This window comes from Amblyomma americanum, chromosome 6, assembly GCF_052857255.1.
Source record: "Amblyomma americanum isolate KBUSLIRL-KWMA chromosome 6, ASM5285725v1, whole genome shotgun sequence".
NCBI classification, from domain to species: Eukaryota; Metazoa; Arthropoda; class Arachnida; order Ixodida; family Ixodidae; genus Amblyomma; species Amblyomma americanum.
In genome coordinates, this window is record NC_135502.1 from 127,555,271 (window position 1) to 127,582,937 (window position 27,667).

At 50.7% G+C, this 27,667-nt stretch overlaps 1 protein-coding gene and 1 pseudogene across 1 annotated transcript; one reads left to right on the forward strand and one right to left on the reverse strand.

The window, feature by feature from the left end:
• The first annotated feature begins 1,497 nt into the window (after positions 1-1,497).
• On the forward strand, positions 1,498-27,347 carry Mppe (Metallophosphoesterase). Its single transcript, XM_077628833.1, has 4 exons — positions 1,498-1,708; positions 1,843-2,084; positions 13,260-13,604; positions 26,854-27,347. The coding sequence occupies exons 1-4, from the start codon at positions 1,541-1,543 to the stop codon at positions 27,185-27,187; spliced, it is 1,089 nt and encodes a 362-aa protein (XP_077484959.1). The 5' UTR covers positions 1,498-1,540; the 3' UTR covers positions 27,188-27,347.
• On the reverse strand, positions 18,348-26,358 carry LOC144094411 (uncharacterized; annotated as a pseudogene).
• Positions 27,348-27,667: the final 320 nt, after the last annotated feature.

Sequence of the window (27,667 nt, forward strand, 5' to 3'; positions counted from 1 at the left end):
CTTTGGAACTAGCCAGCGCAGTAATAAAGGAACTCCTCTAGTCACACCAACCTGTCCGATAATAAAATAAACTTATGCTCGATTTCCGCGACGGCTTCAGCAGCGGATCTAGCAGACGTCAGGCGAGCCGCACGAAGCAGCAGCAGCAGCAGCAGCAGGCGGCTATAGGATGAAATTTGCTTGTATCGTAGTTATCACTTCAACCAGCACCTTGGCATTGGCCAACGATCCTCAGTAATGATACCTTTTTGGACATCATCTATCCCAGAGCTTGTTATGAACATAAACAAACAGTACTATAGCGAAATCGTGTTCGTGTCTCGTGAATGTTTTTGCTCAGCGACCGATCTCGCGACGACACGGTCGGCAGACCGGTTTTGTCGGCGTCGCGGGCGTCAAAGCATGTCACACTACGAAGACATCTGGTCGTCGGACGAGTTGGTGTCGTTGTCGGCCTAGTGTGACAGCTTGGTCTGCCACAGACAAGGTCGGCCGACAGGGTTGGCCGATCTTTGGTGTCTTTGTCGGGTCGGCGTCGGCGGCATGTCGGGCTAGTGTGACAGGGCCCTTAGTGACATGGCACATATCCACGAAGGGGGATAGGCCAGGGTTCAGTGAGGAGAGCCCAAAAAGAGTAAACTGGTGCCAAGATGATGGTTGTGCTTTGGGCAATATATCAGAATAATTAAAGAGGAAAGAACAAAAACAAAAAACGGGAGGGAATGTCAGAAAATTCAATACATAAAACTTACTAAAAGACCTTGTTGTTGTTGCCTATGAAGCAATGGCACATACCCACGGTGGGGGATTGGTTCGATTTGGGTGCAGATCCAAAAAAAAAAAAATCCTTGCACGCTTACCTCAAACGGTTCATAAATAAAAATTGATAAATCTGGAAAAGTGAATACCGAATTTTGAGAGATTGTGAGGAGATCGGTATGAAAATCGAGAAAACAAAGAAGGGAAGGTAGAAATCAATAATTTGGAAAGTTACAATAATAAACAAATAAATTTTGAGAGAAAAGTCAAGGCAAAAAAGCGTTAATAATTAATAATAATGGGTTTTGGGGGAAAGGAAATGGCGCAAGATCTGTCTCATATATCGTTGGACACCTGAACCGCGCCGTAAGGGAAGGAATAAAGGAGGGAGTGGAAGAAGAAAGGAAGAATGAGGTGCCGTAGTGGAGGGCTCCGGAATAATTTCGACCACCTGGGGATCTTTCACGTGCACTGACATCGCACAGCACACGGGCGCTTTAGCGTTTTTCCTCCATAAAAACACAGCCGTCGGGTTCGAACGCGGGAACTCCGGATCAGTAGTCGAGCGCCCTAACCACTGAGTCACCGCGGCGGGGCGCAAAGAAGCGTTAAAAGCAAAATCTTCCGGTGCTGTTCTAAACATGAGCTTCCTTTCCTTTTTTTCCCCTGGTGGCAACTCTATGTGGCGGTGGACGCGCTGCTGAGTGAAGACGAAGAGCTCTCGAGCAGCAGCAGCAGCCCGTGCTCCAACCACAAGTCTGCTCTCTCAGCACCGAGGCGGATGACCGCGACCGCGTTCCGCAGGAATCACGAAGACATGGCGCTGAGCAGGGGCCGCCTGCGAGCTTCTCTGGGCGCCTTCCTGGCGTACGCGCTCATCTTCGACTACGGAGTCTACGTGCTCTGTCCCAGCTACCTCTGGCCGCAGATCTTCCGCAAGCTAGACCAGGTACCAATGTTGTTTTGTGCACTGTCAGCGCCGGTTCGTGGTTGCAAATATGGCTGCAAAAATACGCGTAGCCGTAGAAATACGCCCCAGCCGCGTCCCTCATTCCGTCTGGACCGCGCGGCCGTGGGACGCAGGTGCGGCTGCTCCTGGTAGCCGACTCGCGGCTCTCCTTCGCGCCGGGCCTGTCCGAGGCGGCGTCGGCGTGGGACGACGAGCGCTTCGTGCGGCGCACCTTCCGCGCGGCGCTGGACCACGTGCAGCCGCACGCAGTCGCCTTCCTGGGGGACCTGTTCGGCGAGCCGCCTCTCCTGCCGGGCAACGACTCGACGCTGCTCAGGGAGCGCTTCGGAGGAGTCTTCGCGCTCAACCCGCCCGTGTGAGCTGCATGGCGCCTAACGCGCGCACTCGCTTTCATATCTCTGCGCGGGATGTCCTCGGTCAACTGAGGTTCGCTTGAGAGCCCTGGGAGAGAGAGAGACCGGCGATCGTCTTTTCCTTTCACGTGGGCGTGGCGCTTATACTTATTCGCGGCAGTTACATTATAGCAAACCACCGTCCGGCAGACAAGGTTCCGGTTGTGTGAGACAGGAAAAAAACCAAAGAAACGAAGAGCAAAAAAAATTGGCGGTGGTTTAGCTCTGGTTAAACCTGGAGTTACGCGATAGCTACAGTTGGCCGAGTGGAACTCGCTCAGTTGAATTGCAAAGTCAGTCTTTCGCCGCTCCGTTTCGCTTGGCGTTCCTTCTTCATCTTCGTCCCACTTGACACGGCGCACGCGCACAGCTGTGGCAGCTCGGTTTCGCCGGCGCCCCGCGCCGCCGGCAGCAGCAGCTGCTCCGTACCACGTGGCTAGTCACGTGACCAACCAGGTGGCGAACTACGTGATCAGCCATGGCGCCACGCCGCCGGCAGCTGCTCCGTACCTCGTGACCAGCCACGTCACAGCGTGGAGTCGCAGCCACAGGGTGGCGGCGCCGCCACTGCCACGGCGCCGCCACGCTGAAGGCTCGAAATGCTACCGTAATGTAGCTGTCGCCACAAAAATGTAAATTGGGAGATTTAATGTCGCGAAGCGATACATGGGCTATGAGAAACGCCGTAGTGGAGGACTCCGGAATAATTTTGACCCCCTGAGGATCTTTAGCGTGCGCTGACATCGCACAGCACACGGGCTCCTTTTGCGTTTCGCCTCCATCGAAACGCGGCCGCGACGGCCGAGTTCGAACCCTGGATCTTCGTCTCATTTGCCGATCGTCCGAACCACTGAGCCAGCACGGCGGGCAAGAAGTGAAAGGGACGGACGTCCGCTAGGATGAATGCCACGTGCGCTGTCCTGTGGGCAGGATGCGGGGATAGCGGGACTGCAAGACCAGAGAGAAGGAAGGCGTACAGAGCCCTGCCAGTCCATGGGCCTCCATTGAAAGGAAAATGCACCCTGGTTCTGTACGTCGACCGGCAGTCGCTCATATTAGCAGCTTTGAAAAGTAACAATAGCGCTTTGCTGGCCTTCTGCGCCAGTGCGTTCATTTTTTTTACCTTCCCTGCCTATGACAGAGGGCACTGCCGAAACAGGCCTCTGTAGCAAGAACAGATTTTTCTAGAAGGGTAGACACTTGGGCTTGTTGGTTCATTTCAAGGGTATAAAACGTAGCGCAAAAAAGACAGGGGCACAGAAAGAGGACACCACACTGCGCTGTGTGGTGTCGCCTTTCTGTGCCCCTGACTTTTTTGCGCTACGTTTTCTACCCTTGAGATTTTTCTAGCGTGAACTGACTAATCGAAAACGCGTAGACAGGACTGCTTTAACCCGTCATTTTGGCGTTATAGAAAAGCGCCTTGCCGCTATAGAAACCATCTAGTCCATATGCCTTCTTTATCGACTTCGACGGAAGATTTTTTTACTTATCTTGTTTAACTTCAGTTCATCATCACGCCCCAATGCAACGCACAGGCCTTTCCCACTAACCTCCGATCAGCCCTGTCTTGAGCCAGCTGTGGCCAATCTTCGACAGTATATATCATTCTCTTACTTTTATATGGTGGCTCTCAGCCGCTCCCGGCCACCTACCCTGCCCAGTGCCGTCATTCATTTGATGATCCACAGTCGGCACATAAATTTTATCTGCTGGCTGTATATCTGCCAGACTAGCAAATATTCTCTTGCGCAATGAAGCCTTTATTTCCGTTTAAAGTTGTAGCGTGGGATATAAGGAACAGAGTAAACTGCTGCCTCGTTTCCGCAAAATCAACTTTGATTCATCGATTTTTGGAACCTTTTCGGTTAACCCTACATAAATGGCAGCATTGCTTCAGCTTAAGCCTGATGATTCAGCGTCTGCCTCAGATTCTGAGGTGTTCGACTGGGGACCGTTTAAGTACTGTTATTTTTGTTACGGCATCAGCTGTTCCTTATGCCAAGTGACCACGTACGGTCTTATGAGGGAGATCATCGTCACTGCTTGACTTCAATCGTGACCAAGTCACACACTTAAAAACCAGAATTAGCCCCATTGGGAGTTTAAGTGCTTGACATCGCCCTTTAAAGTCCATGTGAGGAATCATTTACTTAATTAATATGGAGCAATAATCATCTAAATGCATTATTTTACTTCCTTCACCGATTAATGGAGCATACAAGAGAATTACTCTGCTTTGAAATCATGTTTTAAATTTAGTTTCTTTCTTGAACACTCCCCATATCGCAAACTGAGTAAAAAAAAGAAGCATCCGGCGACATTCGGCGCCGTAGGCACTGCCACCTAGCGTCTAGTGTACTTTTGGTCAGTCGCGTAATAATTACGGTGAATATCGTCCCCCTCGTTACCATCGTCGCTGACTCGCCACTCGCTTCTGATGTTTCACGAGCGCCTGTCGCGATACAAGAGTCAGGACTGTCGCCGTTTTACACCACAGTCATCTACATTTAACTGTTCCTCTGAATCCCCCAGTGCGCTTTCATGAAACTGATCTTCCTTTCTAGCCGCCGCCTGCTGAAGCCCCCACTTGGGCTTCAGTCTTTTTTTTTCAGTGTGGTTCGCGTGGTGCTTTGCAGTCGACTGTAGTGTGGTGCATCGACATGAAACTGAGATGAAACGCAGTTTGACCCGCCGCGGTGGCTCAGTGGTTGGAGCGCTCGGCTACTGATCCGGAGTTCCCGAGATTCAGACCCGACCACGGCGGCTGCGTTTTTATGGAGGCAAAACGCAAAGGCGCCCGTGTGCTGGGCGATGTCAGTGCACGTTAAAGATCCCCAGGGGGTCGAAATTATGCCGGAGCCCTCCACTACGGCACATCTTTCTTCCTTTCTTCTCTCAGTTTCTCTTTTATCTCTTCCCTTACGGAGCGATTCAGGTGTCCGCCCATATGCGAGGCAGATACTGCGCCATTTACTTTCCACAAAAACCAATTTTCTTTTTTTTCGTCTGCGGTCTGAGCGCCTATGCGGAGTCCAGCACTCGCCGCAGGTGGTCGATCCGACAGTCACTCGGAGCGCTTGCGCGGTACTGTACGCATGGCTCCCGCTGATTTTAAGCCAAGCTAACCTTAGACTTAATTTAGGCGCTCTTTATTAATGCCCCTAATTTATTAATACCAGAACCGCTCGGCAACTCGGTTACTCGGTAGTAACTCGAGTAAGTTCGGAGGAGCGCCACGCAAGCTGTAGCCAATAGGAGGAAGCTCGGGTAAGTTCTGAGGAGCGCCACGCAAGCTGTAGCCAGTAGGAGGAAGGTCGGGTAAGTTCTGAGGAGCGCCGCGCAAGGTGTAGCCAGTAGGAGGAAGGTCGGGTAAGTTCTGAGGAGCGCCGCGCAAGGTGTAGCCAGTAGGAGGAAGCTCGGGTAAGTTCTGAGGAGCGCCGCGCAAGCTGTAGCCAGTAGGAGGAAGCTCGGGTAAGTTCTGAGGAGCGCCGCGCAAGGTGTAGCCAGTAGGAGGAAGGTCGGGTAAGTTCTGAGGAGCGCCGCGCAAGGTGTAGCCAGTAGGAGGAAGGTCGGGTAAGTTCTGAGGAGCGCCACGCAAGGTGAAGCCAGTAGGAGGATGGTCGGGTAAGTTCTGAGGAGCGCCGCGCAAGGTGTAGCCAGTAGGAGGAAGCTCGGGTAAGTTCTGAGGAGCGCCGCGCAAGCTGAAGCCAGTAGGAGGAAGGTCGGGTAAGTTCTGAGGAGCGCCGCGCAAGGTGAAGCCAGTAGGAGGAAGCTCGGGTAAGTTCTGAGGAGCGCCACGCAAGCTGAAGCCAGTAGGAGGAAGGTCGGGTAAGTTCTGAGGAGCGCCGCGCAAGGTGAAGCCAGTAGGAGGAAGCTCGGGTAAGTTCTGAGGAGCGCCACGCAAGGTGAAGCCAGTAGGAGGAAGGTCGGGTAAGTTCTGAGGAGCGCCGCGCAAGCTGAAGCCAGTAGGAGGAAGCTCGGGTAAGTTCTGAGGAGCGCCGCGCAAGCTGAAGCCAGTAGGAGGAAGGTCGGGTAAGTTCTGAGGAGCGCCGCGCAAGGTGTAGCCAGTAGGAGGAAGGTCGGGTAAGTTCTGAGGAGCGCCGCGCAAGCTGAAGCCAGTAGGAGGAAGGTCGGGTAAGTTCTGAGGAGCGCCGCGCAAGCTGAAGCCAGTAGGAGGAAGGTCGGGTAAGTTCTGAGGAGCGCCGCGCAAGCTGAAGCCAGTAGGAGGAAGGTCGGGTAAGTTCTGAGGAGCGCCACGCAAGCTGTAGCCAGTAGGAGGAAGGTCGGGTAAGTTCTGAGGAGCGCCGCGCAAGGTGAAGCCAGTAGGAGGAAGGTCGGGTAAGTTCTGAGGAGCGCCGCGCAAGGTGTAGCCAGTAGGAGGAAGCTCGGGTAAGTTCTGAGGAGCGCCGCGCAAGGTGTAGCCAGTAGGAGGAAGCTCGGGTAAGTTCTGAGGAGCGCCGCGCAAGGTGTAGCCAGTAGGAGGAAGCTCGGGTAAGTTCTGAGGAGCGCCGCGCAAGGTGAAGCCAGTAGGAGGAAGCTCGGGTAAGTTCTGAGGAGCGCCGCGCAAGGTGAAGCCAGTAGGAGGAAGCTCGGGTAAGTTCTGAGGAGCGCCGCGCAAGCTGTAGCCAGTAGGAGGAAGCTCGGGTAAGTTCTGAGGAGCGCCGCGCAAGGTGAAGCCAGTAGGAGGAAGCTCGGGTAAGTTCTGAGGAGCGCCGCGCAAGCTGTAGCCAGTAGGAGGAAGCTCGGGTAAGTTCTGAGGAGCGCCGCGCAAGCTGTAGCCAGTAGGAGGAAGCTCGGGTAAGTTCTGAGGAGCGCCGCGCAAGGTGAAGCCAGTAGGAGGAAGCTCGGGTAAGTTCTGAGGAGCGCCGCGCAAGGTGAAGCCAGTAGGAGGAAGCTCGGGTAAGTTCTGAGGAGCGCCGCGCAAGCTGTAGCCAGTAGGAGGAAGCTCGGGTAAGTTCAGAGGAGCGCCACGTAAGCTGTAGCCAGTAGGAGGAAGCTCGGGTAAGTTCTGAGGAGCGCCGCGCAAGCTGTAGCCAGTAGGAGGAAGCTCGGGTAAGTTCTGAGGAGCGCCGCGCAAGGTGAAGCCAGTAGGAGGAAGCTCGGGTAAGTTCTGAGGAGCGCCGCGCAAGGTGAAGCCAGTAGGAGGAAGCTCGGGTAAGTTCTGAGGAGCGCCGCGCAAGCTGTAGCCAGTAGGAGGAAGCTCGGGTAAGTTCAGAGGAGCGCCACGTAAGCTGTAGCCATAAGAGTAAGCTCGGGTAAGTTCAGAGGAGCGCCGCGCAAGCTGTAGCCAGTAGGAGGAAGCTCGGGTAAGTTCAGAGGAGCGCCACGTAAGCTGTAGCCATAAGAGTAAGCTCGGGTAAGTTCAGAGGAGCGCCGCGCAAGCTGTAGCCAGTAGGAGGAAGCTCGGGTAAGTTCTGAGGAGCGCCGCGCAAGCTGTAGCCAGTAGGAGGAAGCTCGGGTAAGTTCTGAGGAGCGCCGCGCAAGGTGAAGCCAGTAGGAGGAAGCTCGGGTAAGTTCTGAGGAGCGCCACGTAAGCTGTAGCCAATAAGAGGAAGCTCGGGTAAGTTCAGAGGAGCGCCACGTAAGCTGTAGCCAATAAGAGTAAGCTCGGGTAAGTTCAGAGGAGCGCCACGTAAGCTGTAGCCATAAGAGTAAGCTCGGGTAAGTTCAGAGGAGCGCCACGCAAGCTGAAGCCAGTAGGAGGAAGCTCGGGTAAGTTCTGAGGAGCGCCGCGCAAGGTGAAGCCAGTAGGAGGAAGCTCGGGTAAGTTCTGAGGAGCGCCACGTAAGCTGTAGCCAATAAGAGGAAGCTCGGGTAAGTTCAGAGGAGCGCCACGTAAGCTGTAGCCATAAGAGTAAGCTCGGGTAAGTTCAGAGGAGCGCCGCGCAAGCTGAAGCCAGTAGGAGGAAGCTCGGGTAAGTTCTGAGGAGCGCCACGTAAGCTGTAGCCAATAAGAGGAAGCTCGGGTAAGTTCAGAGGAGCGCCACGTAAGCTGTAGCCATAAGAGTAAGCTCGGGTAAGTTCAGAGGAGCGCCACGCAAGCTGTAGCCAGTAGGAGGAAGCTCGGGTAAGTTCAGAGGAGCGCCACGTAAGCTGTAGCCATAAGAGTAAGCTCGGGTAAGTTCAGAGGAGCGCCGCGCAAGCTGAAGCCAGTAGGAGGAAGCTCGGGTAAGTTCTGAGGAGCGCCACGTAAGCTGTAGCCAATAAGAGGAAGCTCGGGTAAGTTCAGAGGAGCGCCACGTAAGCTGTAGCCATAAGAGTAAGCTCGGGTAAGTTCAGAGGAGCGCCACGCAAGCTGAAGCCAGTAGGAGGAAGCTCCGGTAAGTTCGGAGGAGCGTCGCGCCAGCTTCGCGAGAAGTTGCTCGGGAAGAGCAACGTGGGTCGCACAATCTCTACGGGTAGCAGTGACAGGAACGGCCACCTGCCAGTGCAGGGGCGCATCGCTTAACCGCTGCTCCACTGCACTGGTAGTGTTATGAGGACTCGTCGGCATCCATGAATGTTAAGTAGAGAATGACCAATTCTGCATATATGCGATTAAGTCACGGAGCTAGGAATGGTGAGCGGTTTGGTGGCCAGAGCGAACTGAGTTAAACAAACGCACAAACCTTAAAGGCACCAAGAGAAAAAGTAGTTGTGCACGAAGCTTTCGAATTCATAGCTCGTAAGCAGACTGAAGTGCTCCGGTAGCTATTTTAAAATATCATCGCCGTTCACCGCTTCCTTGATCCCTTCACGGCACGGTCCAGGTGTCCACCCACGTAAGATAGCTATCGTGCCTTCCCTTATAGCTACTTAAAACCCCCACGCAGACGCGCACACACTGGCTTTGACGGAGCGAGGACGGCCGTGCCCCCTCAACTGCGCAGGTGCAACCAGCGCGGAGAAGCGGTGCTGTTTTCCTTGAGTTTTCAGCATTACGCGGCAAGCCATAAACGTCTCCAGTTTCTGACTATGATATGCCTAGGCACAGAGTTGCGCGCATGCTTCCGGGCAGCGCGTGTGCGGGCAGCATCCCGACGGTGTGCGGCCTGCGTTCGACTCGGCGTATGTTTAGGGGCTCTCGCTTCCTGTCTCGAAACATTTGGCGGCGTCTCAAGACTGCGTGTCTTAAAGGTGCGGAAACTCGATCGCCGCGTTCCGAGCATTCTTAGAAACTACGAATTATGGTCCTGTGCTGGCGATTTACCTAATTTAAATCGGTTTAAAGTCTCGGCTCTCACCTTTTTTTTTACCTCAGCGCCGAAGGTAGGAGGAGTCAACCAACGCGTGGAGTCCCTTTCAGCCAGTCCCATCGCGGCTTGCCGCCCTGCCATCGGCGGAGTGGTACGTAAATCAGGGTCCACGGGTATTTTTTATTTCCGTGGGCCTATGATTTGTGGCTATGTTCTCTGCTACTGAAACTCGCAGAAACCTAACAAAGTAAAAGCGAAAGCGAAGCCACCATGGGACTGGCTGAAAGGCGCTCCACGCGTTGGTTGACTCTTCCTACCTTCGGCGTTGAGTTGAAAAAAAGGCGGGAGCCAGGACGTTTAATCCGATTTAAATTAGGAAAATTGGCCACACAGGACAATAATTCGAAGTTTCTAAGAATGCTTCGAACGTGCAGATTGAGTCCCCAAGGTAAAAAGACGAGTCAAGATTGCTCTTTAAGTGAACCTTTAAAGGGGCCCCGAAACACATTTTCAGTGCATTGTTTTGCCAGTTGGTTGCATAGAATGCGTTATAGTGATGCTATAGCATCGGTCGTACCGCGTATACTGTGGTTTTTAGTATTTTAATTAGCTCTCAAAAACAAGTTCGTAGCGCTGACGGTGTCACCATACAGTGGTGGTTTTTAGCAGCGGATATGACATCACTTTGTGCTAGCTTGGTGATTGGACAAAGAGTAAATATACTGCGAATTGGGTTAATAACTAGAGATACATTTTGTCAAGTTTTTGTGTTTTGTATTATATTAACAAAGCCAGCTTGTTTGCCCTAGATAAAAGCACTGCAAATCAAGTAAAACAAACACGCCACCAGAGGCACTGACTACTTTTTGCATCGAAGGACTTTGCGCCTCTCTGTAAACATCCTACGACCTAGCACTAAACACTTATGGCTACTCTATGTATCTGAGAGCGGCTTTGCGGAATCGATCCGAACGAGCCATTGCACTCTATAAGCGTTCGTTTCGGTCCCATGGCAGGATGCGTTCGTTTCACATTTAGCAGGCAGTGCGCATCGTCAGTTTGTGAAAAATCACCGAGTGGTGGCGCCAGATGGCGCCACGTTCCCGTCAACAGCGCGCGCTCCTGGCTCGCCGTGGCCAACCAGCGCGCTAGGAGCGATTATAGAGCGACGGGCGATGGTTGGTGGTAAGCAGTAGCGGTACGCGCTATGCAAAATGTGTCTGATATTTTGCGCAGGCTGTCACACCGTCGCAGTATCTCGCGTTCGAGTTCGGATCCATAAGTAAGGGAACGTCACTGATCAGTGTTCCCTTCTGCGCCATCGACGTGAAGGTGAAGCATCGCTAGGTCAGTTGGGCGTTCACATGGTTGTTGTAACCATGCAAACGGCGCTGCCAACCTTGGCATGAACGAGTTACAGAGAACAGGCAACTATGGACTGCGATTTTCCGCCACGTGATAAGATAGGCTGCTTTGATTAGTCGCCCTGGGTGTCGTCATTGGGAGAGTGAAATGAGAATGGGAAGCTGCGCGAAAATCGAGTTGAGGGCAGCATTTTGTTTGCTTGTATTTTGAAATTTCTTCATTGAATAACTCCCGTTCCTATGCATCGATTCTCGTAATTCTTTTTGAGTCAGCATCTGTGTGACATAAAGAATCCATCTAAAGGGTAACCGGCATCCGTTCATGTGGTGTTTCGCAGCCCCTTTAAGGGCGTGGGTGATCGGATTAATCCGTCTGGTACTATACGGGATCAGGTTAAAAAAGGGATTAGATTAATTAACCAACAAAACCATGCGTCGGTAGCCGTCAACAAAGAACAGGTTGAAAAATTTGGTCGTCAACAGTACGCGTAAACATGAAACTCATTGCAAGGCTGGCACAGCAAATTGCAGGACGCTTTATTAAATGGTGCTAGCCGCAGTCTTCGAATGGGTCCCCTGGCCAAGTACCTCGGCTGTTGGGCGTGCCACCGCCTTCGCTCGCTTCTGTTCGAGCTCGACAGCCCGGTGGTCTCCCTGCATGCTTTCGCGGTTTGATTAGTTGCCCCCACCAGCCGTTTGCTGCTGCCGTGGCCCTCCCTCGCCGAAACTTCGGTTGCAATGCTTCGAAAACCGGCACTTGACGTCCGAAAAAGCAATCCCTTCATGTTACCTCCACGCTGTTACCTCAGAACCATGTTTCTTCCACTACGGTCCGCAACCCTTCCAAGTTTCACAGCTTAGCAAAATGCCAGCTGTAATATTTAAGGGCTTAAAACATACTTTTAACCGCATTGATGGTCTAGTGGTTGAGCATCTGCCTCGCATGCGGGAGGTGCGGGGTTCGATCCCCAGTGCCGCCGGGTACCCACCGGTGATACAATGGGTACAAGTTTTCCCCTGGGCTGGTGCTCGGTTCATCTGGGGTGAAAATGTTTGGAAAATGGGTCTTTGAGCGCACCTTGAGAAGATGAAATCACCTTGTGCCATGGCGCTTTTTGGCCACAGATGCCCTTGCGCCATAAATATCCACAATCACCATCATCAAATGGGATAGTACAGAACCTTTCTGGGTGGCCACTCCGCTAATTGTGTAGGGAGGGTGCAGGGTACAGCTGCGAAAGTGTGGTGGTATCCCAGGTTTACGAAGATTGCAGCACAGTGCGCGCGTTGTTGTGGAGATGGCGATGGCCTAATGGTCAGGGGCATTGGCAAACGAACTTGCTGGATTCACGCCGTTGGTTAGTTTAGATTCCGCTCATAGAATTGTGTGTTTTCTGCAGAATATTATTCTGATGGAAAATTTGACGGCAGCATCACCTTGACTTTGGGACAATGTTCTACAGAGTATGCAGAGAATGTGAGCTGAAAAGAATTTTATGCTTAAAAAAACATCACAGAACATGGTGGCTGTAGGGGACGAATATTAGTGACCGGTAAAACTGCAGGCCGTGTTTGTGACATGGCTTTCTCTAACAAAACTTGTAGAAAAGATGGTGCAGAACTTTTGAAACACATGCGCTATTTCTGCTGAAATCTTCCCTCTAGATTGTGAGGAGGTCAGCTGCGGGACGCACTTGTCTTAAAAAGAAAAAGATTAACCGAAGAACGTCTGGTGGGTGTCTGTCGAAACGCGGATTGTAACTACTTCCTGCATACTATGCACTTTCGCTGCTACCACTGCGGCGGAGTGTGGCACTCTGGATCCTCAAGCTGATCGGAAGGTGCGGAGGTTTTTTCCGAAGAGTTCAATCCTAAGGAAACCAAGTGTCAGGCCGTGAGACTAATACTATGATGGGGCTAATAAAAGAAGACTAAAAAATATGACCTTTGGTTTTCACCGTGTTTTCATGAACTTCTCTTGACAATATGTTTGTTTATTATTTCTTCAAACTGATTAATGCATTTTAAGAACCGCTTGTAAGATTTTCGCCCGCTAAATTTCAATGTCCGCAATAAGGGATCTACAGGGATAACAGTCCCGGTCAAGGCTCACCTTGCTAGCAATAAAGGGTACCCATGTCCTTAAATGTTTGCACCGCATGAATGGCTGCATATAGCGTGCGGGACGTAGAATGCAGCGCAGATGGGAGTGTGTTGGAAGAAGCGGAAGAAGTGTTGGACTATCAAGGTATCATCGACAGAATACATGATCTTCTGTGGCAGTCAATGGCAAGCGTTATCGATGGGAACACACTTTAGTATCGGCAGCATCCAACGTTTCACAGCATTTCAGCAAATCTGGTTTCTCAGATATATGGCCCGAGGGAAAAGACACGATAAAAAGATGCGCATGCAAGGTGTGCACCGCCTCAAAATTTACATAATCTGCCGTCAACGTCGTCCTCCGAGATAATCCTACCTTTACCAGATGGCTACGAACTGGCCCCGAGTTACGCGTTAACACTCGTGTGTCTAGACATCGCTTTTCGAGCCGTCAGCTCCTGGACGTTCATCACCACGGACCGCATTCCCGCAGCATGCCGGTGGTGGTTCCCGGTGAGCTGGATGTGGGCACCGACGCCGACGACCCACGCACGGTGTTCCTGGCGCGCGCGTTCCGCCGAGAGTTCGGGGCCGCCCAGCCGCGCACGTTACCCGGCGGCCTTGAGCTTTTCCCTGTGGACTCGCTCGTCTACGAGCAGCTGCCGCAGGGCGCGGTGCTACCACGGGACACGCGCACGAGCTCGGTCCGAGTGATGCTGTCGCACGCGCCGGTCATCCCACTGCTGGACGTGCGCCTCAACTGGACGGTGGCCGTGACGAGCCCCGACGTCATCTTCTCGGCGCACGAGCTCTCGTCCGCTCTCATCCGGACCACCAGGTGAGGGCGGCGCGCAGCCGTGATTCAACAACGCAGAGCAAACGAACACGAGACATATACCTCGCCGTGCATCTGCGAGGCACATGCGATAACATTGGGCAGGAGGAAGGCGGTTGACCGCGACGTCATGACAATAGTCCGACATCATTGGCTCAAGGGCCTCCTTTGAAAGGTGTTTGGCGGTGCGTTCTTGAGTTGTATTTCCGGGGGTGTTCACCTTGGAGAGCAATTGCTGATATGCGGGCCCAGCACGAGGAACTCCCTCACTCGGATATTCGGAGGTCGAGAAACTCACTCACTCGGAAACTCACTCGTTGCGGACAGTAAGGCAGCCGCACAACTCTACGGAGCCACCTGTAATATATGTTCTGTATTTAATTTAACGACTTCTCCCTGTTCGTTGCGTTTTGAACAAGGAACTCGTATGAGCTCCGGAACGTGCATCCTATTGTCTTTGACATGGTAAATGACTGCAATTCTTCGTTCATATATCCGGATGAACTCCAATGACCTCATCTCCTTGGAGAACTGTTCGCGAGACTCCCATCGTCATCTCTAAACTGGGGTAACTTGCAGGAGAGAGCCCCCAAGGACTGATCCTGCAGCAGGATTCGGGGCAGCCAGATTCCCTTTCGGTTACTGTAGAGCTTACGAAGGTTAAACTTGTGCAACGTCATCCTATAATCAAACCATTAGGAACGATACCTTTCAGAGCAACAGCAAAGTTCAGGACGTCTTCAACATGGACTTAGAAAAAGCCGTTCTACGAGCTATAATTTGAAGCACTAAGAAAGCGGCAGCGCGAAGCAGCAAGGACGAAAGAGAGACACGAGCACACGGGACAAGCGCTGAACTACAGACTGAATTTTTATTGCAAACAGGCCACATTATATGCAATCCAACACATCACTTGCTCAGTGACATGACCAACCAAGAATGTGCAACCAGTGCCGACGCACCACTCAACTTTATCACTCGAAGCCGGATACCGGCAACCATCTAAAGGGGGTGCCACCAAACGTGGAAGGGAGGACTGAAGTGCATAAGTACAGAATGCGTCTATACGTCATAGAAAAAGCAGAGTTCGAACGTCGTAGCAAAAGTAGAGTCAACACGTCGTAGCAAAAGCAGTCAACCGGTCGAAGCAAAAGCAGAGTCCAAGGAAAACCCTCCACGAAAACAAAATAAAATACAAGCAACAACAACAACGAAATGGGAAATCAAAAGCATGATATCGTTTGATGCCGCCATCTAGAAAGGCAAATTCTGTACTGAACAAAAAGATTTATGGCGTATTTACACACCATTCACGGCCTCTAGATAGAAGTCACGCTTCAACCTTGCATCTGAAGTTTTTCTTTCGCATGTAACCTTCTCTGACTCAAGGTACAACGTTCAGCACTGGAAAGCGCATTCTGACCAAGAAAAACGCAGTCAAATTTTTTGCATTTCTTACAATGGTCCGCAAGATGGCGGCCCGCGTTACTGTTAACAGAAAGACTCTGCTCTCTTATTCTCTTGTTCACATATCGGCCGGTCTGCTCAATGTAGGAGCTGGCACATAGTAAGGAAATCTCGTACAGCACGCCTCAGTGGCGGTATCTGGTTGCTGGTATCCGGCCTCGAGTGATAAAGTTGAGTGGTGCGTCGGCACTCGTTGCACATTCTTGGTTGCTCCTGTCACTGGGCAAGTGATGTGTTGGGTTGTAAATAATGTAGCCTGTTCTCAATAAAAATTCAGTTGGTAGTTCAGCACTTCTCCTGTGTTCTCGTTTCTCTCTTCCGTCCTTGCTGCTTCGCGCTGCCGCTTTCCACGAGGATTCACCAACTAGCCCGCACAAAGTTATTAATAGTGTACTAGGAGTTTATCGCATTTTACATAGACCCTTGACTCCCTGATCAGGAACCTACCAATAGGGAAGCTGGGGTACCATGATATTCGCGGAAAGCCCCTTGGCTTAATTTAAGACCACTTGAGTCATTACTCCTTATACTGGTGACCTGAAACGACCAACGCCTCTCTATAACCTCGTCGTTGCGGGTTCTAGGTGTCGACATGGACAGCTCTGGATCTGCAGCACCATGGGATCTGTCTCCACGACAGAAGGCAGCTTGTACGCGTGGCTTGTTTATCAAGCCCAGTTCCAACGCCTTACCATAAGCGATTGGGACCACTCGGAAACAGTCAACCGAGAGGCCATGCTGGATATCACTGGCCTTCCTCGCTTGACCACCGTTCACACACTACAAGCGGAAGCTCACCTGAATACCATTGATGAGTTCGTGGAGCAGCGTCGTAGCGCGCGCAACCTGAAACTATCAGCACCCCCTGCAGCATCTGCTTTAGCAAATTACTTTGGCCCTCCTTGGCAGCGTCCCCAGGTCATCGACAACCGACCCCTAAGTACCACACGCAACGCTCATCGTTGAGTGACTGAAACAGAGCCCCCTACCCCAGAAGACTCCATAGGCGCGCATCAAGCTTACGTGAGCGCAAGCACAAATGACCACAATGTGCACACCAATCTCCTGTCTCCATCGTTCGCTGATGTACGCCAGACATGTTCCTATATTGCAGGAACGTCGCTTCCTTATGTGATAGAAGAGCTCATTGCCATTCGCGACGGTTTGTCTCCTGCAAAAGACCGCCTCTGTAATCCATCATCGCCCCGTCTTTTTCTATATACAGATTCCACACAAGCAGTTCGGGCTCTACGGCGCGTAGCCAGTCCCCTGGGCACTGTTGTCGATGTGTGCACCATTGTGCAGTCATATCCATGCCCTGTCCGAGTTGAGCGGGCTCCACGCACTGCGCACCATCCTAGGGAAGCGGACTATGCGCCCCTTCCACTGCAAGTCGCATACCCGCTGCCTGTACTGAAGTCATCCGCAGGAGACGCCATACTGCCGGGAAAGAATTTCTCCGCCGCTTCAGGGGTGCTTAAATTCCACCGCGTGGATCCAACCTTCCCGGCTGTTTAACACGCCGTGAGGCGTTGACGTCACAGAAAATCCGGGTGGGTGCTGCGCTAACGCTTGCGGCCAGGGCTTCCTGTACAACGTAGTCTCTTCTGACCTGCCCCTTCTGCCCCAAGCACTACAGAGGCGACGTTTGCTCGCTCTTGCTAACTTGCTCCGGACTTCGGGTGGTACGCAAAGCGACACTTCGGCAGTGAAGATTACCACGCCAGCCGACCACCAGACAAACGAATGTGGACCCATGGGGCCCAAAACCAGTCCTTGCTGGCATTTGTAGCCGACACAGGCCTGCATATGTGTGTATGACTCTCTTTTGCGGAAAGGAACGTTTGCGCAATTAAAAAAAGTCATTGTTACCAGTGTGTTTCAGAAGATAATGATGTCTCAACTATTCAAATAATTTCACATGGACTATCCCAGGGCAGGATCCTAGGTTCGTATTTGTTAAATATTTACATGAATTATTCTATGCAGTTAGACCTGGCTTTAAAATTAATTACTTATGGAGATTATACCAGCCTTTTCACTATTCATGAAAACATCCAGCGATTGCTCAGTAACAGATATTAAGCATTGATGTTTGAGCTGACTGGGTTTCTAGTGGGGAATTAATTATAAATGCCTCAAAAACACGGGCTGTTATCCTTCATGACAAGGGTAAAAGTATAATTCAAAGTCCTGCCTTTTTTCTAAATGGCAATGAAATCGATAAAGTTAGTGGGTCTAAAACTCTAGGTATAATCTTGAAACGTGTGAATTGGGACCTGCATATAGATAACGTAATAAATTAGCACGTGTATATATTACGACTGCTGTATCGCCCAGCGGTTCGGCAGTCAGGAAGACAAAGAAAGGCAAAGAAGGTGTTTATTGGGCTGACCAGCGCCCACAATGAACTAAATGACTGGGCGGCGGCGACAGCCGCAAGCGTGCTCGACGGCCGACGAACAGAATGCCTGCAGTTTTTGGCCGCGCTCAATTCAAACTGACAAGGAGCCTTCAAGTTAAAAAAAAAACTATAATAATCTAAAAAAATGTGGAAGATATTGCGCGTGATCGTGATCAATCGAGATAACTCTCGTCGTATCCCGCGTCACAAACAAAATAAAGCCGTCGGAAGGCGGCTTTAAGCGTGCACGACCAAAAAATACTGAGGTTCGGGGTATGACTCTCCTCTCAAATAAACATCGGGCCCATACTTTACAACAAAAAGAAATAAATACGACAAGTAAACACAGCAGAAAACAACACTGAGACTGCAAATGCAAGGCGTACGTTAGAGTTTATAATAAAGCTTCAGGAGCACGACATGCGCACCTTTTGGGCGTGAACGCCGCCGCTCCGATGCTGTAACTCCATCGGGGACGACCTCGTAGCCAAGTTGTCCGATTTGACGAGGAATCCTGTACGGGCCGAAGTAGCGGCGCAAAAGCGTATCACTTAGTCCACGGCGGCGAACGGACGTTCACACACACACGTGTTCACCGGGCTCATATTCCGTGAGGCGTCGGCATAGATGGTAGCGTCGGGAATCGGTGCGCTGTTGGTCCTTGATCCGTAGCAGGCAAGTCGTCGGGCTTCTGTGCGCTGAAGGTAGGCGGCGACGTCGACGTTGTATTTATCGATGACGTTTGGGTGGTTGCCTCCCTGCCATAGCCTAAACTGGCTCGTCTATTGAACCGCGGTGTTATACGCAAAGACGACGTAGCTAGAGGAGGATGGCTAGCCTGTTTTCTCAGACGCTCCGTAAGGCCGTTTGTCTGCTCATGGTACGCAGTACCTCGCCGGCGGCTTGTGTGGCTGTAGTTTAGAATGGTGAGTTCGGCCGTGGCGCAAAAGGATCTGCTCGACAAAATTTTGTGGCTTTCCCTGCAGCGCTGCTCGGCAGAGCTTTGGCGTATGGGTCAAGTAGTCGGTCGCTACGGTGATCCAGTTATTGCCCGATGTGGGCGTAGGGAAGGAGCCGAGGAGATCCATTCCAATCTGTTGAAAGGACGGGGGTGGCATAGGCCTAAAAATGTCTGTTGGCCTGATCGGCGGCGTCTTTCTTCTTCACGAGCGTGCCATTTTGCAGACAGAAAGATGACAAAACCACGCTTGAACGCTGCTGGGGGCTAAGCATTGCCTTCCAGATACCGGATGAGATGCTGCAGGTCCAAGTCCGCGCGTTGGTGTTGTGCGAAATAGCGGATGCTATCGGTCCCAAGAAGGCGCCCTGATCGTTATCTTCTGGCGGCTTCTCGGCAGGGGCGGATAGGCAGTAAGCATCGGTGTGCCTGCGTCCAGATTTGTAGACGGCGCAGATGTCGAATCCCTGGAGGCGCAGGCTCCACCGAGCGACGCGGTCGGACAGGTTCTTCAAACTGGAAAGCCAGCACAGTGCATGCTGATCGCTGACCAGCTTAAATGGTCGTTCGTAGAGGTAGGGGCGGAGTTTCGACGCAGCTTAGACAATGCCGAGGCACTTCTTCTCGGTCGTCGAATAGTTACTCTGGGCCTTCAACAGAGAACAGCCAGCATACGCGAATTTTTTCTCCAGTACGTCGCTTTTCTGGGCGAGGACGGCGCCTAGGCCCGCAGTGCTTGCGTCGGCATGAATTTCAGTCTCAGCGTATTCATAAATGTGGCCGAGTACCGGAGGGGATTGTAAACGACGCTCAAGTTCCTTGCAGGCTTCCACTTGCGGCGTTTCCCATTTAAACTGCGCGTCTGCCTTTGTGACTTGCCTCAGAGTTTTGGCGGCCCGCGAAAAATTCTTGACAAATCGCTGGTGATACGCACAGTCCGAGGAATCTGCTCACGGTTTTCTTGGTGTGCGGCGGAAAGTGTGCGGTAGCTGCAGTTTTCTGCTGGCATAAGCGTACTCCATCCTTGCTTACGATGTGGCCCAGTAGCAGCAGCTCATCATAGGCGAAGTGGCACTTTGAAGGTTATCCCGGACCACTTGATTGCTTCAAGCACTGTTTGGAGCCTTTTTATGTGGTCATCAAAGTTCGAGCTGAAGACGACGTCATTTAGCCTAAGTATGCTAGACAAATCTGCCACTCCAGACCTGCTAACGCTGTTTTAATAGCCACTGGAAAGTTGCTGGCGCGGAACAGAGTCCAAATGGCACCACTTTGAACTCTAAAAGGCCATCCGGTGTGATGAATGTGGTCTTCTCTCGGTCTCTTTCATCGACTTCAATTTGCCAGTAGCTACTCCTGAGGTCCATCGATGAGAAGTACTTGGCCTGACAGAGCCGGTCGAGTGTGTCGTCTGTGCGGGGGATCGGGTAGACATCCTTCTTCGCAATGTTGTTCAAGCAGCGGTAATCGACGCAGAACTGAAATGTGCCGTCGTTTTTTCTCACCAGAACAACCAATGTTGCCCACGAGCTTTTCGACGGCTGAATGACGTCATCGCCGAGCAATTCTTCTACTCGGTCCCGTATGGCTTGGTGTTCTAGCGGCGACACACGGTGGGTGGGGGCTTTGTCGGCGAGGTCTGTTCGTCGATTGCAGTGCGATGTTTGGCAATCGGCGTTTCAGACATTTTATGACGACGAGAAACACTCGCTGTAACTTTGAAGAAGGTTGCGTAATTGATTCTGTTTGTGGCAGGGCAGGGCTGGGCTGATGTCGCGCCACTGGTTTGGGTGCAGTGTATTAGTGCGAAGGTATTATATGCCCCATTAGCACTAAAGCAAGCGTCACCGCCTATTGTGTGAAATTCGGAGGATTTCAGAATGCCGGTGTCACAACACATGTAAGCGAACATGTAAGTCTTGAATGATGCAACGTAACGTACAATGAACGTAACGTACTTATGAAAGTCATGAATCATGACTAGTGAATCTTACTTTACAAGTAATGCAATGTAAGGTGTGTAGAGTTTGTACAAAGTTCGTAGTCATGACTCATAACTGATAATCATTCTGCAACGTAATATGACTCAGAACACTAGGTTTGGAACGTAGGATGACTCCGCACTTCATACAAGTAGCGTAGTCATGACGTGAAACGTAGCGTATTATCACCTGTGTACTATCACCCATGCCTGCTGCCCACAACCTGAAAAAGGTTGCGAGCAGGCATGGGGCAACGTTTATAGATACTTTTTTATTTCCATAACTCCTCGCAGCGACCGTAGGGAGCGGGCGGCCTGTCGCCGTCCCCGCCACCGCGGCGCTGCAATCGCGGGTTGAGCGGGGAGAGCGAGAGTCGTCTGCTAGCGTGCAGCGTGCTGGCACGAGCACTCGCATTCGAATCATCGCTGCGCGACGGCTGTTTTTTGTTTCCGGCTCTTGCCCGGAGGTATTTTGTAACATATGTGTGCTTAGCGCGTATGCGAAGTTAAGAGCGGTATTCTGAGCAGTGTCGCAAGCGGCCGTTTTGTACAGGCAATGACGAAATGCATGCTTCGATTCTGCATCCCGTGAGATGAACCTAACCTTGCTACTTCAATAGATTCGGATTATCCGCCGAACCACATTTTCGCGACTGGCTGTTGTGTCATGCATTTCGAGCAAAATTACTTTTAAGTTTTATTACAGCAATACTGGTGCAACTAAAACCCGCTGCTAGCTGTCTCAGTGGCTACGGCCCGCGGCTGCTTTCCCGAAAGCCGCGAGTTCGATACCGGTGTGGGCGAAATGCAAGAGTAACTCAAGGCCATTGGCATTTAAATAAAAAATTTTATTCACAAATCCACTAAACATCGTTGCTGACAAATTTGCTGTCCATTAATTTGTCAGACAAGCTTCGCCTTCTTTCGCTCTCTTTGAGCTCTAACGGCGCTACTATTTTCCAAGCACTTTGCTCGCGCAAAGAAGTGCATGCGCGTCACTAAATAAAAGTAAATTAATTGAGCTGTGAACATCTCAGCATGCTGTGGACAACCAACACCATTCGTGCCTTTTTTTACAAGAGAATCCAGCACGTTCCAAAACAGGTCGCCAAACAACTCGTCCTTTCTAGCCTGTTTTATAGTGCCCTCTACCGTGCTTACACAGGCAAACAGCTTTTCGAAAGGGTACGCGAGACTGCCACTGACATATTCACGCTCAATAATGAGCATAGCCTCACGCGGCAGAGAATCCTTCGTGCCAAGTGCGTCCGCTTTGCAGAGTTCACATTGCGTTTTCTTTTTCATTTTGAAAGCCACATAGCCTGCAAATAGTACAAGGCTGTTTCTTCTGGTGATGGAACACTGCATCTTTTGTCGTTGGAAGCATTGGAGAGGTCCCTGAAAGGTATCATCAGCTCCTGCCAGACCTGTTCTTTCATAGCCTTTTTCTGGATAAGGGCGTCGCGACGCTTTTCTCCGAGGCTCTTGAAGGCACTAAGTAATACACGATCAGTTCCCATCTCACAGTTCCCTTTCACAGCTACTTCAACAGGTGTGTAAAGAGAAAGCAACCTAAATAATTGGCTAAACTTGGTCACTGTAGGGTGGTCTTCGTCACCTCCAAATGACCTCACTAGGCCAAAGAATCTCTGGAATAAAAAAAAAAACATTATATATGAGCATTTCTAGGCTTATTCAACGTGCCAGTCTAATTACCTCAAGCGGGTCTTGGTTTAACTTCACTGTGAGAATATAGCTGACGCCCTTGTTGTGTAGGAAGTCTATAATGGATAGCACTGACATCAATGTCACCCGCAGGGACTCAGCGGTTTGATTTGATGCAATGAGTTTGATATTTCCTCTTGCTTCCGTCCGGTTCATCATGTCGAGGAATTCCTCCAAAAACTGAAAAAAATGTGTGTAGATGAAAAAAAAATATTAAACTACAACAGAAATGGTGCATTATACTATAAAAATTATTATTTTTTCTTCTCACATTAAGAGATTTCTGATTGATTCTTTTAAACTGAGTACACAGAAACTGATTACCTTAATTTTAGGAGAGCCTTTTCTTATTCCAGCTTGAGGAATCTTGGCATTCAGGATGTCAGAAAGATCATTTAGCAGCAAAGTAACTTTTTCAGTCTTTGCGCTGTCGGCAAAGTCAGGTACTTTTAGCTGCCGGTAGACCTTTAACCCCGTCGCCACACTGCGGCTGAAAAGCTGAAAAACAGTTTCCTGATTTTACTACAGCTACAAGTCAGCAAGCTTCAGAATATAGAAGCTTAACATATTGTTTGCCAATCAATAAACGTTGCCCACACTGGAAATATGAACTGTCTGTGGTAGGAGCGTGCATACGCAGTATTTAATCTGGAAAGAGTAATAACATGTTGGCAGGGAAAGGCATCTGAAATATCGTACTTGTGTTGCCAGGCGAACATTCATGGTCTGAAGCCTCTGCGGCTTGACGTGATACTCTGTCAGTTTTGGCACCACTTTAATCTCAGCCTTTTTTTCCTCCTCATAAAGCCGCTCGTAGTGATGGTAGTTCACTCGATGGTCCCCGATCTGCAATAAAATTGCCACGTTTGCAGGGAATAAAAGCAAGGCACACATGCTCATTCAAAAGAAACAATTCTCCACATAATAAGAAGGGGTGGTTATAATAGCTTACCTCTCCATACTTGTGCTTCATCAAATGATTTCGGACACACTTGATTATGTGCGGCATGTCGCATATGAAATGCAAAAATGCACCGTCAGGGAGGCATGGGTGTTCCATCCTGCATTGGGCCTCGCCAAGCTTTCCGCTGACCCCAAGGTGCTTCCACATTGACTTATTGTTTCCAGCACCATCACTGATTACAGCCAAGACTTGGGCGCCATGCTGGTGAAGCTGCAGAACAGAGTTTACTACTATTTTTGCCAGCACCCAGCCTGGTGCTGCTCCCTTTGTGGCATAGCTTGCAATGGGCTGAACCCACGAATCGAACATGGGATTGAACATAACTAAAGCATGGTCTGCTAGTTGTTCAGAATTCGCTTTGGCAATATCAGCATAGTCGATAAATCCATCAAATTTGAAAGATGTTCTGTTAAATTCCGTTGTTTCCCGCAACTTCACCTCATCAATTATTATACAGCCATAGGTTTGATGTTCTGGCTTTCCTGTCATTTGAAGCTGAATGCTTTCGAGGGCAAATTTGTTTAAACCGTACTCACACGGCAGACCCCTCAGCAGCTGCACGAGGCGACATGTACTTGGAAGGGGAAGAACTTTCATACTAGAAAGGGCCCTGTAGCCCTTCGGGCTTGTTAGCCGCAAAAGTAAGCAGACCATAAGCCAGTCGGCTGTGTATCTATGACCACGGGGCGATTTTGCTGCCTGCTGCATTACAGCTGCTCGGAGGGCCATTTTTTGCACCTCAGGCAAATCTTGGGTGATTTCATCCAGAGTTCTTGTCAACGCATTCTTCAGCTTCTCACTGAGCCGCTTCACTTCTTGCTTTTTTCGTTCTCGTGCTGCAGTGGCACGGATTAGCCGCTTTCTCAGCACACTTGCTGCCACAGGCACCTTTTTCTTCGGTCGTGTCGATGTTGCCCTCCGCTTCAAACATTTTGCCAAGCTGGTGCACATAGCACACACTTCTTTGTCTGCACTTGTCAAAACAGTGCAGTCTTTATGGTAGAGCGTACTTGTAGCATTTTGGGCCACGCTCCTGCAGCTGGCGACATCGAAGTCAGAGCAACCACGGCAAAATTGCTTTCTGTGCACGATCTGCAAAATTGCCTCTATATCTTTCAAAGAAAAAACCTGAATGTCCGCATCCCACTTGTACAACAACCTTCCATTTGCTTGGACAACGTAGGTCAGGTCCTCACGAAATACGACACTTTTCAGGATGGTATAAACGCCTTTCTTCATCCCGGCGTCATAAAAGACAACCTCTTTGTATTTTCCCGCCTCCTCCTCAAGGGCCGCCATTCTCCAGTTTCTCGGAAGCTGTATCGACGAGCTCTTTTCCACAATCTGTGCGAAATCAATGCCTTGCACGGGATCAGACAATGCTTCAGGAATTTCTAGGTGGGACTCCGCAAATGTGGCATTAGCAGGGGCCGCATTGATAGGCACGCTGGGTCTTTTTTTTTGGCGACCGCCGTCTCTTCTCGATAAATAGCTCGGAACATTCGGGAATTGGCACGGAACTGCATCAGGCTTCAGTGCCCAACACCCACTGTCCATCTCGGCAATCTGACCGTCAATGACATGCTTGTAAGTCTTCACAATGTCCACAAAATGTACGTCACACACCTTGCAAGTCTTGCTGAGCACTGCACGCGGAATAGCTCGAACCCACCTTCCGAGAAGCACCGGATCGGATGGCGGGGCAAAAAAGTCTCCGGGTTGCTCTTGTGCCCGCTAGTACAGCCGGGCAAGTTGGCATCGTCGCGCTCGAAAGCTGCTTCACGGCGTTTGTTGTTCTGAGTGCATGATGGGCACCACGTGTTCGCAGAGCGCACAGGAACACAAATGAACAAAAAAAAAAGGCAACGACAAACGCGTGCACGGGCTAAGTAGTAACGGCGGGAGAGGGGCCGCGCGCGCGCCGGCGACCGCGCAAACCTCGACTGTAGCGCCCGCTTTCAGCGGAGGAGTTTGGGAACTAAAAAAAGTATCTATAAACGTTGGCATGGGGTCCCACTCGTCTTCGCAGCCCCCCCTGAAGCTTGGAAGTGTTTGCTCTCGAGTGGAAAAAAGAAAGCAAAAAGAAAAAGAAACAGGCTGCTTTACCAAGCATGGGCGACCAGACCATTCATGAGATGTACCGAATTGGTAGTTTACGAAATTCCGCTTTCGTGCGTTCGTTCCTATATAGGACAAACTGGGCGCTGTGTCAATGAGCGAATCGGGGAAAACGAAAGAAACGTGGAACAAAATAAGGAGGGCCCAAATTAACTTAAACATATCAGATCCTGCCCTTCACGCTCTTGTGAGCCATGTTTTTCAATGGTGCGGATTCTTGCCAGGAGTAGCAATGTGAAAGCAAGAGAACTGATCGAAGCATTCTATGTCAGCAAGAAAGGCAGCTTGAGCGTCAGCAAAGCATCAATACCTTTGTACAAGGAGGAAAAACAGTTTTTTGAAAGATGCTTATCGTGCACGACTTAATGTGTGAATATGCTCCTTGCGCAGGCGCTGGCTGACTGTATATATATATGCATGCATGTGGTTTCTGCAAATTAAACCAGTTGTGAGTGGCGCTGTTTCCCGTACTCTTCTCTTGCGTGTGAGTGTTTTGGCGCCTTAAAAGTACAATGATCATAGGGCATAGTCATTCTTATACGTATCATGACGCAGCACGTTACAAGTACCAATGTAAGGTCTAGAGTTCCTACGAAGCGTGCGTAGTCATGACGTGTAATCAATCATTACTCATGACTCAGTCATTCTGCAGCGTAGCATCACTCAGCACTTCTCACACATAAGCAGCCTTATGTGGCTCTGTGGATTTTTTTCTAGCTTCTAAGGGTATCGAAATTTTTTATGTATCGAATTATCGCTATATCGAACTGCTTCGTGATCCCCTTCGCTCACCTTATAAAGAGCGTCTGCGTTCAGCAGGATTGATCGCATAGTTTTCTTTGGCCTCATTGTTCTGTCGATAAAGATGGCTGCATAATGTCCTCTAGCGTTTTTGTTTCATCTACGGACCCCGAAATGCAGTTCCCGGCAATTTCTGCTAGGATTTTAGCGGTGGTGATATCCTTGTGGCATTGTTTCATGTTTATCTTGCGGAGATTTTATTCGTTTGGAACATGCTAGTTACTGTTAGTGTACTTCTTCAAAAAGCTGCAAGGTCACTGTGTGTTAGAGTTAGTGTGCCTCGTTCTCGAAGCTGTCGACGAAGAACTGACCAGTCTCTACCGAGGGGATGGCGGCCATGGGCAAGTAGGCGAGCGCCCTTTTCATTGGCTTTTGCAGTGCGCGTGAGGCCCAAAAATTCTTTTATTTCACCGGCGTACTGGCCACATTGCGCCCTGTTAAAAATAACTCCTGGAGCGGGCTCGTTGAATAAGGAAAAATACAGCGCGAACAGAGACGACGGACGAAGAAGAGGTGCAAAACACAGCGCTTGTGTTGTGCACCCCTTCTTCGTCCGTCGTCTCTGTTCGCGCTGTATTTTTCCTTTAAAATGAACGTAACCAAACTAGCCCAACTTTCCATCCTACTACAGCACGTTGAATAAGCACTGATTCCACTGGAGGCGGTTTGAAGTGCTCGACGTGCCATTCGTTTGCAATACACTCTCTCCGCATTTGCGACAAAAGATGGCTGCGCCTTGGCTTCCCAAATGAAAAGGTGCCCTGGCCAAGAGACCACTCTTTCCTGTCATTTATTTTGTTGGCCGAACCTGTACCCTTCGTGGTGCGTGTACAGGCGCAACCCGACCGACTTCGCGAGCATGGTAAACGCCGAGCAAGGTCAGCTGGAACGCTTCCTGGTGTCGCGCGAAGACTACCTCGAGCTGGTGGTGCCCTCTTGCTCGAGCCGGGTCACCTACCAGCCGGGCTTCGGCGTCGCGCTGTTCAGCCTGCCGGGGCCCGGAGGCGGAGACCCGACATTCGACTACGCCGTGCTGTGGACCCCCATGCGCGCCCTGCACCTCTGGGGCTACGCGGTGGTTGGCGCCTACGCCGCTCTCATACTCTTCCTACCGTTGGGACAGGCGGCTCGCCTGCGTTGGGCGTGGCGCAAGAACTTTCTGCGCTGACTGAGCCGCTGCTTCATAGGAAACGCCTCGGCTTTCGGGAGCAACAGAAGTCCGTGTTCGTGGGTGTGTATCTGTGTGCGTGCGTGTGTACTTGTAGGCCCAAGCGTTATAACAAAACACTGCGCTATGTTCTACATTAAACGTTTGTGACGCACTCTTATACCCTCTTTACACGGGCAGCCTTAACCATGGTTAAGCTTAACTGTGGTTATAGGACTTAACTATGGTTAGCGCAAACCGTAGTTGGCCGCGCTTACACGCGGTTTAGGCATGTCGGTTAGTGTGACGGAAACCACCATGTGATCACCTCCATTGCGAATTTGTGACTGCACGTATACCAGTGTATTATTAAATACGGTTACTTTAAAAAGAATAAATGAAAGAAAAAAAAGGTTGTGTATCGCACTACCCCCTGCGGGACAGAGCTTTGGTTACGCATGTGGCGGACATTAACGAAAAGCAAAAAGAAGTCTACAAACG